The 13871-nt window shown below is 36.2% G+C and overlaps 1 protein-coding gene across 1 annotated transcript in view; it reads left to right on the top strand.

The window, feature by feature from the left end:
* Positions 1-9623, top strand: part of MSH3 (mutS homolog 3) — a 123369-nt gene extending 113746 nt beyond the window's left edge. Inside the window, exons 21-24 of the mRNA XM_075726161.1 lie at positions 3083-3269; positions 3480-3609; positions 6067-6241; positions 9440-9623. Of these exons, the coding sequence (XP_075582276.1) occupies positions 3083-3269; positions 3480-3609; positions 6067-6241; positions 9440-9548 (601 nt within the window). The 3' untranslated portion in view covers positions 9549-9623. The remainder of the gene's footprint in view (positions 1-3082; positions 3270-3479; positions 3610-6066; positions 6242-9439) is intronic.
* The last annotated feature ends 4248 nt before the right edge of the window (positions 9624-13871 follow it).

The raw sequence follows: 13871 nt of genomic DNA on the forward strand, positions 1-13871 counted from the left end.
AGAGATAATGCTTCTTTTTTATTTTTTTTTTTCCTTTACATAAAAAATGTGTTGAACATTATAAGATGAAGAGCTTTTAATTTTATGAAATTTGGTTGGCTGTCAAAGCGACATTGTAACAGGTGGTTTCCAGCCAAATTGCATTTGCTGAGGAGAGATGGATCTCTTGCCAGCACTAAAGAGGCACTCTTCACATTATATGTCTGCACACTCCTCGTGGGCAGAATGGAGTAATCTTTCTGAACGTAGACATTAGAAACTCCATAGCAGAGATGGAAGGTTTTGTATTAACTGTGTCACTACATCCAGCATCTGGTGTTTTAACACAGAGCTGGTGAAGTTGGGTGGCATTGTTCTTGCTCTAGTGGTTTGCTTATTCTATGGTAACCTTTTTTCCTGGGCACTTCCCCCCCGCGCTCTCTCTCTTTCTTAATTTGAGAGGGAAGAAAAGAAAATTTAGGTCGTGCATAACATGTCTGCGTCACACAGGGACAACTCATACCTCTTCACATTACCTCACTATATTGTCATCTACCATAGTGATGAATGCAGCATTAAAATGTAATCAAATAGTTTTGTGTACGTATAAAAGTTCGAAAAATATCTGATCCCATTGTAGGCAGCTTTCCAGAGAAAGTGAGTCTTGGAGACTTTATTAGGACCATGTGTAAAAACAAAAAAAAAGGCAAGCAAAAAACCCATGGTTTGAGTCCTGGCAGCATTAAGGCTGAGATGAGGATCTGTAACAGTTCTTTTAGCATTTTTACCCTAACAATTCAGAGGGATAGCATCCCAGGTATTACCTATAGAGTAGCTGCTAACAATGGTAAATCATATGGATTCTATTGAATATGATAGGAAAAAGTTTAATATTTTGATAAAAACATTTAGGAGGCAACCTCCATTAAAATGTAAATTTAAAGCAACTGAATTTTACAGCTATTTTAAACTTGAAGAAAAAGAATTGTTTAAGCGATAGGTGTTTTGACTCAAAAACTTCATTGTATCAGGAATAACAGAGCATACAGTTAGCAATACCTTGCTGTATATTAACTGTTATTTTTATAAACGCAATCATCAACATTAAAATAGTTATTCTTACTTGTTTCTGGGATAATATTGCTTATCACCTAAGTTTAAAAAATAAGTATGATTCTTCTAATATCAAGGACAGAGGTAGAAAGAACAATTTTACCAATTTTCAAAGGATGACATTTAAGAGTTTTTGTGTCATTTAAAAATACACTTTTTTTTTTTTAATCTGTAGATAAGCCTGAGTCGGGTTTGAATGTTTTAAGATGCTGAAAAGAAAAGCTTCTTTTGCAGCTGTTGTTAACAAGAGAAAGATAATACTCATTTCTGTTTGTATCCTGAGTATTTACTAAGGAAGTTCTGAAAATTATTTTTGTGAATGCAAATTAGATACAAAATGACTAAATGATTTTGAGGGCTTTATGGAAATGATGCAATCCAAGAGAAAAATAGAACTGAGAACTCTCAGTGTAATCGTCATAGGTGCAGAACAGACAGCCTGTTAGATGCTGTCTCTGTATTGAAAAATCAAATAAAAATTACAAGATAATCATACTAATATCTTGGGTTCGGAAACTAAGGTTAAAGTTGCCCATTATGGAACCAGAGATTCATTGGACATAAAAGGTATTTGTTGTTCTGGTGAACTTATTTGTAGTCAATAGCGTTAAAAATAGATGTAATTTATATTGTTTTCTGTAGATCTGTGCAATATTGTGATAAAGGGAGATTGTTTGATTTTACAGTAGTACATGATGGCTGAACCAAACTAGGAAAGGGGCTGGGGGGGTGTTGGGGGCACCGGGAGAAGTTGAGTTAGTATGTTCATAGTTCTTAACCCAGCATTTAAAAGGATTACAGTAGTAAGTGGCTTAATAAAATGTTAATTTCACAATGCCTCAATATCCTGAATTATATATTTAATTCAGTGAAATTAATGTAAAGTTTAATTAGCTTATGTGCAAAATCACCTTTCTTCTAGAGTATGTGGGAGTATACCTACTGCATGTGTATGTAAGCACATATCCAATGAAATAAAACCACTCAGTTTGCTCATTGTATCATAATGCCCACTTCCAACCAAAATTAGTTCATTTATAATTGAAGATTTGCATATTGTGAACTTATGCATGCCACCATACCAAATTTCCAGAGCAGGAACCAGAGAATTTATAGAAATCATAGTTTTGGGTCCAGCCTGCTAGTTTTTGGTATTGGTAGTCAATTACTCTTGACAATCATAAGATCTTCATAAAATGATGAGTGGTATCTTGCTAGTGCTTCTGTAGGCCACAGAAGCAATTAGAGAGAGATGCAGCAAAAGACAGAGGGGAAAAAAGCTATATTGTGATTCTCTTTCAAGGTTTTGATTGGCTTTAAATACTGTTGTGGCCAGCTGTTATATTTGAAAATGTAATATGCTAAGCCCACGAGTCAGTTTTCTGTAAATCAGTGTGGCTTGTATGTAACTATATTATTGGCTGATGAGAGTGAACAAATCCATTTTTACAGCCCTACACAGTGGCTTGCTAGTGATAACCTATCGCTGAAGTGATATGGTAATGTGATTAATGTAATTGAAAAGTATGTAAGGAGAAGGAAATGTTCTTTCTTCCAGGTAGAAAGTGTATTAATTGAATACGTAAGGAAAGCTGCAGGAGAAAACCAGGGTCAATTACTAACAGGTTTCTGACATGAAAACTGCAATTTCGCAATTTGAGGTAGAATTTGAGGACTGGAGGTTGCACGAATCTGAAACACTGCTAAAAGACTTGAGTGAAACATGAGGAATTTTTGTGTGTGTGTGTGCGTGTCCTCACATTCAGTCTGTGAGAGTACCCTCATATCTGCACCATGTGCTGTTGCTTTTTCTCCTAAGCAGTAGCTTGTTCTGGAAGGTGAATGTTCTGCCTGGGTTTTTCTGCTCTGCTTGGAGCAGCAACAAGAGATTTATATTAAAATGGTTTCATTATCATGATTTTTTTTTTTCAGCGTTATCTGACATTTATTTGAACTTAATAAATTGATACTGGTTTGTATCCCAATGCAGAATGGGTGCGGCAGACAACATTTACAAAGGCCAAAGTACTTTTATGGAAGAACTGACAGATACTGCTGAGATAATAAGAAAAGCAACTTCAAGATCATTAGTAATTTTGGATGAATTGGGAAGAGGAACTAGCACACACGATGGAATTGCTATTGCTTATGCTACACTTGAACATTTTATTAGAGATGTAAGTGTTCAGTCTGACGCATGCTTGTGAATGCTTTTTCAGCCTGTTCTATGGGAGGCTGACTTTCACATGGTGTGTATTTCCTTACAGAAACGTGGCATGTATAAACTCAGAGCAAAGGGATATGGATAAAGGATACCAGTGCTATGCTGCTGTGTTTAAAAAAATGTAAAGCCAAACCTTCTTACGCGTCTTATTTCATTGTTGTAGGTGGAGTCGCTGACATTGTTTGTCACACACTATCCCTCAGTTTGTGAGCTAGAGAAGGCGTATCCAGAAAAAGTTGGGAATTACCACATGGCTTTCTTGGTGAATGAGGAGGAAAGTGCTGAACAAAAAGGTACAGTATAAATCCATTTGAGATGTGGCACTATAGGTATAGGCAGAAATTGTAAAATTGTTATGGTAATTTAAACCTCAGCATGAAAGTGATACATCCAAACTCACTAGAGATCAGCCTATACACACATTTTGGGGTCTTGAAAACTGAACAACCATTTCTCTTTCACATTTAATATAAGGATGACTGAGCTAGGTCAGATAAAAGATTCACCCAGCACACTATCCAGCTTCTCACAGTAGCCAGATACAAAGGATTAGGGAGGAGGCATTCGGGATCAAACATATGGCAGCTCTTTCTCTAAAAGATCTCACTGTCTGCAAACATTTGCTATTTAGGGAGCTTCAAGAGGTAGGTGTGTTTTCTGGACCTCCTCTTGTTGTTTTGAAACTCTTTTGAAACAACATGTAGCTTCACTTGATGGTCCCGGTTCTTGAATTAGAAGAGGCAGAGGAATAATCTCTGTTCCTCCTTTCTATGCTGTGCCTAATTTTGTAGATTGCTTATCATAATCCCATTCAGTTCTGTTCTTACCAGGCAGAAGAGTTACAGCACTGTAACTGTTGCTCTGAATTAGTACTTTCAGTAAAGTTTGTCAGCTTACTGCTTAGCCCCTTTTTTTATTTGATAATGAGTATGTTGAGCAGCTCTGTCTTAACTGCAGTGATGATCACCCTTCATGGTGAGAACTGACTGTTACCATCCATTTCCTGTCTTTTAACCAATTATTTACAAATGCGAAGGCTTTCCGTTTAGATTGTGTCTGCTTAGTTTTCAGAAGAGCATTTGATGCAGCACTCTTGTCAAAAGCCTTTTGAAAATCCACATAGGGTTTATCCACTGGATCTTACTCACATTGGCTTCCAAACTTAAAACCGATTTGCAATGTAGCATTTCCCTCCATACAAACTGCTTGCTTTTTTTTTTTTTCTTGATGTATAAAGTTTAATCAGGTGCTTGACAATTCTACTGTTATTCTGGTTTTCCTGTTTTGCCTAGTAATGGCCTGTTCCATGAATCATTCGTAGAATTTTTTTAAGAATTGACATGGTATTTGCCAGTAACCTTCTGCCTAATTCATTCTTAATATTGTATTATCGGCTTATATTTTAAACTAATCGGGACAGGGTGCTTTAGTATTTGCCACTAAATAGTGTATTTAAATATATAATCTTATCACTTTTAAAATTATTTTCAGAGAGTTAATTTAAAAATTTATCATTTGGCTGGAGGGAGACTTAGGCTTTTGTATTCTGTTTAATATTAGAAGCAGAGATCCCTGAAATATGTGTTAACTTTGAGCACAAATAGTTCAAAGTACTGTTGTGTTTAGGTGAGCACTACCTAGCCATGCTGATGTTCCCAGTTAAGAGCATCACTCCCCTGAGCATCAGCATGTCCTTTTCTCACAGAGTTCATTAGTTGGACTGTTGACCTCTGATACTCTCAGACGATTGAGATGTTATCAACATTCGGTACTTAACTATTCCTTAACTGTTGTGTCCATGAAACTCTATGCTTTGTTTCACTGTGCTCCTTCAGCATTTCTACTTTCAATGTTAGTTGACATGAACCTTCAGGCCCTATGTACTCTTCACTGTTTTGCTATAGAAGGCACAACAGGTGTACCACAGCCTGTGAGCAACAACACATCTGCCGGTATCTTTAGCTCCTGTTGTCTTAACATTTTAATTGTTTTATTTAAGGTAAGTTTTATGGCATTTTTTTTCCAGTCTTTGTCTTGGATCACTTAGATCAAATCAGCTTGAGTCATCAGCATTTATGGAAATTTCCATTGTTCCCAAACCCCTGCATTTTTAAGACAGAAGAATGAATGGCAGTGAATGACACCATTGTTTTTCTGCTCTTTACACAAGGCCTGGATTGTGCAGAGATGCAACAAGGATGTCTAAAGAGAAAGAGGAAGGAGTCATCAAATTTATAATGATGGCTTTATGTTTCCATCTTATTGTCATGGAATAGGAAGAATCCCTAGCAGAAGATCTATCATCCTAAGCTTTGTTTTTTCCTAAGCATTTTCTATGGCTCCTAGCCTCATGGTAGGCAGCAAACTTTTTGTTGTACTGTAGTTACAGACTTCTTGACTGCAGGATTACTGACACTTCTGTTATTCTGTCATTGCTTAGCAGACGTGAGATGGAATATCCCAGTTACAGGATAATCAATCAATTTGACATACAAAGTTTTACATACACACACAATCTGCTTAATAAGACACCAGGTAAAAGTATATTAAAGAGTTTTTTCAGTCTCACAATGGGTAGGTAAAATGTGTGGTCTCAAGGAAACATTTTTCTTTTATATTTCTTCAATGGAATAAATCATGCAGGAAGCATGAAAGATAATGAGACCACAGTCTTTGCCATTTCAGTCTTTGGTCTACTACATTTTATTAATGTAGTAGAGGAGGTTTTTATTTTGGTTTTATTTTTTCAGGATCTGAAGATGAAGAGAATCCTGAATTTATCACTTTTCTTTATCAAATAACTAAAGGAGTCTCTGCAAGGAGTTATGGGCTAAATGTTGCCAAACTGGCAGATATTCCTGAAGAAATCTTGAAGAAGGCAGCTCACAAATCAAAGGAGTTGGAGAGAATAGTGAATATGAAAAGGTGAGAACAATTGTGATTTCGCCCCCCCCAAATGAAACTTCAGCTATGAATCAAAAAGTATTTCACACAATGTGCATTAAAAAGAACAGTAAGAGCTACTTCCAATGTCCATCTGCCCTTCAGGGAAGATACACTGAAACAAAACTTTGAAAAAAATATTTAGGAAATTGCGCTATCCATTTCAATCAAAGCTTCAGATTTTATAGTTAGCTATTAGTTAACTATATTTTAGTTATATATATATATATATATATATAACTATAACTTAATTATAGTTAATTGCTGCCCTCTGAAACAAGTTTGGAAAAAACTAAATGCACATTGAGCTAACATTAGGAAAAAACTGCAAACTTATTCTTTCAGGTATGTATTTTCACTGTTTTCAGGAAGATGAAATTAAAATATAACTATCTTCTAATATCTACTTCTGTTCACACCAGTGATAGTGAAAATATTAATAGATTTCATTTAGAAAGCATATTACTCACTTTGGAACTTGAAATTGTATTTGTTTAGTGTAAAAGGAAATTCGGATATTCTTCTTCTGCTTTAAGTTAAAAATAAGTATTTACAATGTATTTTGATTGCCCCCCCTAAACACACAAAATTTTACTGAAAGTCTGGGGATTTTAATATTTTTCTGATAACCAGTTTTCACTTAGGGGCTTATGTACATTATGCATTAGTCTAGTTATGAAAATTCCCATGTGTATCAAATAGCATCAACTTTATAAAACCTGTAACATTATGTATATAGTTTAGATATAAATATGTGATAGTATTCATATTCATTTTCACTGAATTTTTTGTTGTTACTATTTTCAGCGGCAGTCCTATCAGCAAAATTCAAGTAGCCTTTTAGGAATATAATAAGTAAAGATCTTTGCCTGATGGCCATAACTAATCCTGACAGAATAATTTCATATGAGAAAATGTTAAGTACTAATTATTTGTAGGTGCAAGCAGTTCTTTTGAAACTTAATAGTGCTTAGCGCTTAACACCAGTTTTTATTGCCTTTTAAGAAAGCAAAATAAAAACATTCTGTTGAAGATACATAACAGTTTATGGTGAAAATAATGTGGTAGTTTATGTTAATTGGAAATAATAGTCCATAACTGACAAAAGTAAAATAACAAATTACTAGCAACTATTACTAGTTGTAGGATACATAAGGTTCTAAAATCAAGAAAAAATTGTTGTTCAGAAAGGTGAGAGTATGAGCCAGAAGGCCGGAGTTACTGTGTAATAGAATTAAGATGCAAGATAATATAATATGTCCCTTTGGTTTATCTTCGTTTGTTCTATGAAAATCATGCTAGCATATTATGTGGACAGGGCACAAATAGAGTTCTAGCATGTATCCATTGCTAAAAAGAGAGTTAATTGCATACAAAACTTATGAGCAGTAAAAATAGTATGCGATGATGTCATTAGAAGACTGATTTACAGTGCCTGTACAGGGGTAGAGTGAGGGCTGACTGGGCAATCTTAATTATGGGACCTAATTGTGTCCCATTTATCAGCTTTTGAATATGTAAGCTACCATCTGTATTTTAGCTTTTGGTATGTAATTTGCTTGTATTCTTAAAGTGAAAAAGAATAAATACTTAATCTAAAGCTGTGATGAGTCCTTTATCCTGACTTGCCACTAAGGCTGGAAGCCCCAGAATGGCACACCTCACTGCGGACTGCTGCCACCTGAGCCACATGAGTGCACGTACCTGGGAGGGACCAGTTGGAGCAGGCTTCCCCAAGCCCATCTCCTGCAGGCTGCTGCTGGAGGGGGTGCTCTCTGACCTTTTCCCTGTGGTGCCAGGGCTGGTTTTTGCATGACCACAAAGCAGGCCAGGTCAGGATTTTGATCCAACTGAAAAGTAATTCTTTCTCCAATTGATACCACGGAAGTTCAGTTTCCTGATGTTACATGTGAACAGGCGTTACTACCTGAAGAAGGAAAGTGTGGGAGCGAGAAGAGGAGTTGTTCCTTGATTCTGGCAGCAGGTGGTGGAGTAAAGGTAACCTTGAGACTGCAGCCCTGCCTGCCAGACCAGACTACCCCATCTGAAGTTTGACACTTCTGCCTCCCCCTTTAACGAGAGACAGTGCTATGTAGGGGGTCAGGGACAGGGGACATCCACCACACTGCAGTTGCTAATTCATTGGGTTTGGCCTGTATCAGGTTATTCCTTCCTTCTAGACCTCTTGCATGCACTTTGGAGGGAACTTCACGCATCTATATAAACCTGGAGCGCAAGTCATTGAAAATAAAAAAAAACATCAAATTTGTCTGATGATTTCACACTGCATAAATTTTTATGAATTTATGAAATATTACATAATTCTTAACTTTTCCAGTTCTCCCATGTAGCTCATTATAGAAATACTTTCTTTTGTATGTTGCTGTTTATTTTCACTTATTGCCATGGTGTGATCTAAATGTCAATGTATTCTTCTATACCTTCTCCCCAAAAGAGACATTAACAGATTTTAAAATGGGTATGGTATATCTGTGGTAGAAAATAAAAATTGTTGTGGTCTTGGGAATCAAACTCAGACCTGTTCATAGCAGTATACTTGTGCCATCACAATACCCGCAGGCCAGCTGCCTTGTCTTATTTTTTTAAATCACTTTCATATTACTTAAGAAAATCCACTGGGTAATTCCGTCCAGTCTTGACATTTTTGTTGTCAGGAATGTGTGTTAACCCATTTTAAATGTCTTGTTATTTGTCACAGTTCTTATGAGTCCTTCTTAAATCAAAAAATATTAAAAAGAAAATAGGAAGGATGTGTGTACTCATTTATTTTGAAAATGCGTTCTCTCTATGAATCTACCAGTGCAAATTTGTAGGAACTGAATGCTGAAAATTAAACTGTGCAAACTACAATACTGTTTGTTTCCTTTCATGGTTTACTCTTGCTCAGTGTCTTATTTCATCTTGTCAATGCTTCTGGTACTGTAAGTTAGTTATAAAATTAAATTGTTGACTGTCCTAGAGCTGGAATATATATATATTGGAAAATGTTAACTGATTGTTTAAAGATCACATAGTATTTTGAGCTATGCAAACAGCTGCTTTTGACTGTTTATAAAATTTTTGCAGATGACTGTAGGGCTTTCAAGGTTTGATGTACTTAATTTAAAAATGTGTCCATATTTTGACTGATTTTTTTTTTTTTTTCCCCCCTCCCCCCAGAAAAAAGCTGAAGTCCTTTGCTGAAGCATGGAAGATAAATGATTCTCAGGAACTACAAAAATGGAAAAGTATGTGTGGACCTGAAGATGAAAGAAAAGACAGTTTTTAATCCTCAAATCATGCTTACAGATGGGAAATATCAGAGATGCAAAATATAGGTCTGGAGACTAATAGATTCTATCAGGGTGTAGTTCTAGGTACATTAAGTTGACTTTTCTGCCTTTTGAGACATCAGATGCTGCATTGTGATATGATGCCCCACATCCACTTCCTGATTGTACGTCATTTTCTCACTCCATATTCCTTTCCTGAAGTGGTTTCCACCCTTTTCCTTAATTACAAAATGTCTACTGGCATTGGATTTAGTTTCTAATATGTTTAGAAACATGAAAAATTATGTTGTTAAATTATTAGGTGAATCTTTTATAAATAAAGTAATGTCTTTTAACTTTATTGTACTTCAATTTCTAAAGAAATATTCCTCTGTGCTGGGAGAATGTAGCTGAGTCTGGACTGTGCTGTACTGCTGTGTAATCAGTAAGAATGAATACCATAAAGAGACTTTTTTTTGTTCTATTATTAATGCATTTATAATTCACGGGTTTTGTAGAGCACCTCCCAAATTTTATGTGCACAATGAACTTAAGAAAGTGTGTGTTATGTGGCTGGACAGGAGAGTTTTGTTTCTGCTGATGAGATTGATGGTGCAACTAGTTTTCAAAGCAGCAACTAGTAGTTTTCAAAGCAGCAGCACAAAACATGCATTGACTGTGTTTTGTTTTCCCAGTTCTTCATCCTCATGCATGCCTGCTTCCTTTTCAGCTTCAGCTTTTCTCCTGAGCTTGGCCTTCTCTGGCATGGTCTGAAGAAAGACTTACTCTAAATAATGTTGGAGTATCGTAAGATGAGGTGAAAGAGGCAATTCAAACTATGCAGCTGGCATCCCCAGTGTGCTGTCAAAGCACTGTATAGCTGGGAACAGAGACATGGGTTTTAATTATTTTATTTGCAGTTATCAAGTCCAAATTCCAAATGGGAACATGATATCCAAATTGGTTTTCCTTTATAAACATAACCAGGTGAAATATCTTGCTAGGAAAATGGACAATGGTGTTCACATACTTAAAGCTTGGCAAAAAGTTTGTTGTATTTTAAAAAAAAAAATGTGGAAAGAAATGAAATAGAATATCATATTGATTTTGCTATAAGGAAAAGAATAAAATGAGGTTTTGTGATCTTTGAGACAGATGAATCTTTCTAATTTTTTTAGTAAATTAGGGATTTTTTTTGCAAAATAATGCATGTCAGATGAATATGAAATAACGTCATTGCAGGTGATTGAATCCAAAATAGAGAACTTTGTGCAGAAAAGAGTGTAATTTTTTTACCTGTGATAAACAGTTGCTAACCTTCACGAAAGACTTTTTTCCAGGTTCTTCAGTTGACAAAGCATCATTTAAACAAATAGTTTGTCTGCTACTCAAATAGCAGCAATCAATACGAGCATTGCCTTCCAGAGTGTGTAGTACATTTATCTAAACTGGAAGAGCTGAAGAAGAAAACTAGTCTTTAAGGTGTGGTTACTCATGTATGTTTATCTATGCCACACATTGTGAAGCACAATGAATGTAATACTCCATTATTAATGCACACAGATGCAGTGCATTGGATCCAAGGATCTCTGACCATAGTCTTCAAAGAGAATAAATGAGCCATTACTGAATTCCCATATGTGCTAAATGTGCTTTTAGTGAGACTCTTTTTGCCCTCAAGGGAGCATTCAGACTATGCTCTGACAAGAAGAAAACACCTGGACACAGTCTGAAAGAAATGAAAAAATAAAATTAAGAATGAGGAATTGGACATGGTATTACTGGCCTGCTCATACTATCAAGCACAAAGCAATTACAGCAGGCTTTTCTCTTAACATCTGTGATCATGTTGGAAATAACTTTTTATTTCAGCGCTGCTCAGTTCAACAGTGGAGGTTATCTTGCTATCCCAATAAGGTTTCTTCTAGACATGCAAGCTAATTCTTAAAGCTACTGTTGTATTCACTGCTGATAGTAAAAAGTTATGACCATTTGAGAATGCACTATAAGGACATGCATACTATTATTTGATGTGTTTACTGCTGGCTTTAGGGTACATTTGTAATGAAGCACACAGTACAGACCTCATTCTGCTGATGGGGAGCAGCCACGCTCATTTACAGAGTGAATGTGAGGGCAATCACTCTGGGATGTGATGAGTTCAGAGCTCACTTGGGTATGCTTGTGGAGCATGAGATTAGGCATAGTCTAGACAGGCAACCAGACAGACATTCTTTGGCCTTTGGTAGCATAGAGTGCAAGAAGGATATAAAGAAACAAAGACTTGCTGGAAAACTGGGAAAGGCATTAATTTTTTAGGAGTGGTTTTTTCATTTCTTTTTCTGTGGTAAGATGGACTTCTGTGTCTGTCATAGCAGGAGTCCCTCTAAGAAACAGAAAGATGAGAACCTGCTATTGTCATTTTTGTCCTTTTTCGTTTTTTGTCCTTTTTCTTTCTTTACATTCCAGCATACTAAGCTTAACCTTAAAGACCATTTGAAGTACAGTTTTGTAGTGGTATGATATTGGAGATGTGCCCTATTTTTCAACCAGAGTAATAAAATTTTGTCTGTGTGCTGAGTTAGCAAGCTTGATCCTGCGTACTGACGGCTGTAAAGTTGAAGAAGAGTGAACCATACTTAGATGGTCCTTGGTTGTATGGGAATTCATGCTAGTCTTGAGTTTGCCTTCAAGAAAGGAATGTCTAAATCTCTTGGAAACCTGCATAGAGTATTGGCTCCTACTGCCTGTGCCAGCATGTTATTGACATCGTTAAAATTTAATATTGATGTGAAAAATACAGCTTTGTGTTATACATAAAGGTACAGTCTTCCTGAAGGAGTTTTGCACTTTATAGCTTTTATCCATTTTTTAAAGATGGTATTTATCATTTTCTTAAGCTTTTTTATTGTTCTCTCATCCCTGCTCTTAACATAAAAATGTTAATGCCTTTGTGCATCTTGTCTTGAATGTATTGCCTTTAGAAGTCACAGTGCCATAGGTTAGCAACAAAAATGGGTAGACCATTTTGATGGAAGAGGAGGAGAGAGAGGGCTGGATACTGTCACTGCCTCTTTGTATTTGGTTATATAAGAACATTATTATAGAATACGCAAAGTAACATACATTACCAGTAGCAATTACCTTTCTTGCTGGCATACATCATCTTTCACTAAAGTAATTCTCAAGAGGATTTTTCTTTGTATTGCAAAGTTTTCCAGAAGTATTTATAGAAATGACATAAATTCACCTACCACATAAGTTTACAATGTGTGTAAATTAATTTAAAGATCACTGAAATGTCAGCTCAGTCAGGTATTGCAGAAATCTGTTCACTGCAATGAAAGTAATGTTTATTTATTGAAATCTATTGGAAAGTAAATTATACAAATATTTCTACTAAATGTAAAGTTTAGTGAGAATTTAATTCAATTATTTTAACTTGTCAGTAGTACTGATACAAACGCATGTTTCATAGGGAGATAAAGGTTTGGTAGATTGCATTGCACTGAGGGAAGCAGGACTATGTTCCAGAATCTGGATCACACTTCAGAATGCTTATTGAAGGGCCTCCTCCCCCCCGTCTCACCCCAGGTGGCCATTGCAATATCCTCCAAAATCTTGGCACCAGTACTGCAAGTCTTGGACAGCAATCTGAAAAGTAAGTCTGAGCTGCCTGTCTCTTCTCCCCCTTTTAGATTTTAGAGCATATGAAGGGAGTGTATGGTTCTCATCATGTTCTAATTGTTCCTAAACACAATGACCATAGCGAGCTGAAATTTACCATCTCAGCATAATTTTCCCGTCTGTTTTCAAAGCTTTCCTCTATCTCCCTGCAAAATCTCTGGCAATCAAATCCAGATCAAACACTTGTAAATCCAGATTCAGTTCTGGGGGATAAATTTGCAGTCTGCTGATCTGGATTGGGAATTTTAAAAAAGGATACGACCAGAGCCCAAGAAGGGATTTATAACTGAGCAAGGAAGAATTCAGGATTGAAAATCCAGCTGGTAGGTAAACATGAGATTCAGTTCTGAGACTACTTATCTGGGTCTTTGACCTGCGTCAGTCCAGCGCTGTTGACTGTTCTTGTTTTGTAGCTATGTATAGGGGAAGCCATGGATTTGCCCAGCTTGGTAGAGTCCTATACTAAAAACACTCTTGCCAAAATTATGGAACTCTGCTTACGTTAACGATGCTATGTTTGGTATTGTACATGGCTAAGCATGTTTGGTGTGGAAATCCTCCCCTTGCTTGAAATGGTAGATGAGTTTCTTCTTCCTTAGCTACAGATGCACAAACTCAGTGAGCTTCCTTAATTACATTATAGATTTTTCTCC

This window comes from Pelecanus crispus, chromosome Z (assembly GCF_030463565.1).
Source record: "Pelecanus crispus isolate bPelCri1 chromosome Z, bPelCri1.pri, whole genome shotgun sequence".
In the NCBI taxonomy this organism is placed as follows: Eukaryota; Metazoa; Chordata; class Aves; order Pelecaniformes; family Pelecanidae; genus Pelecanus; species Pelecanus crispus.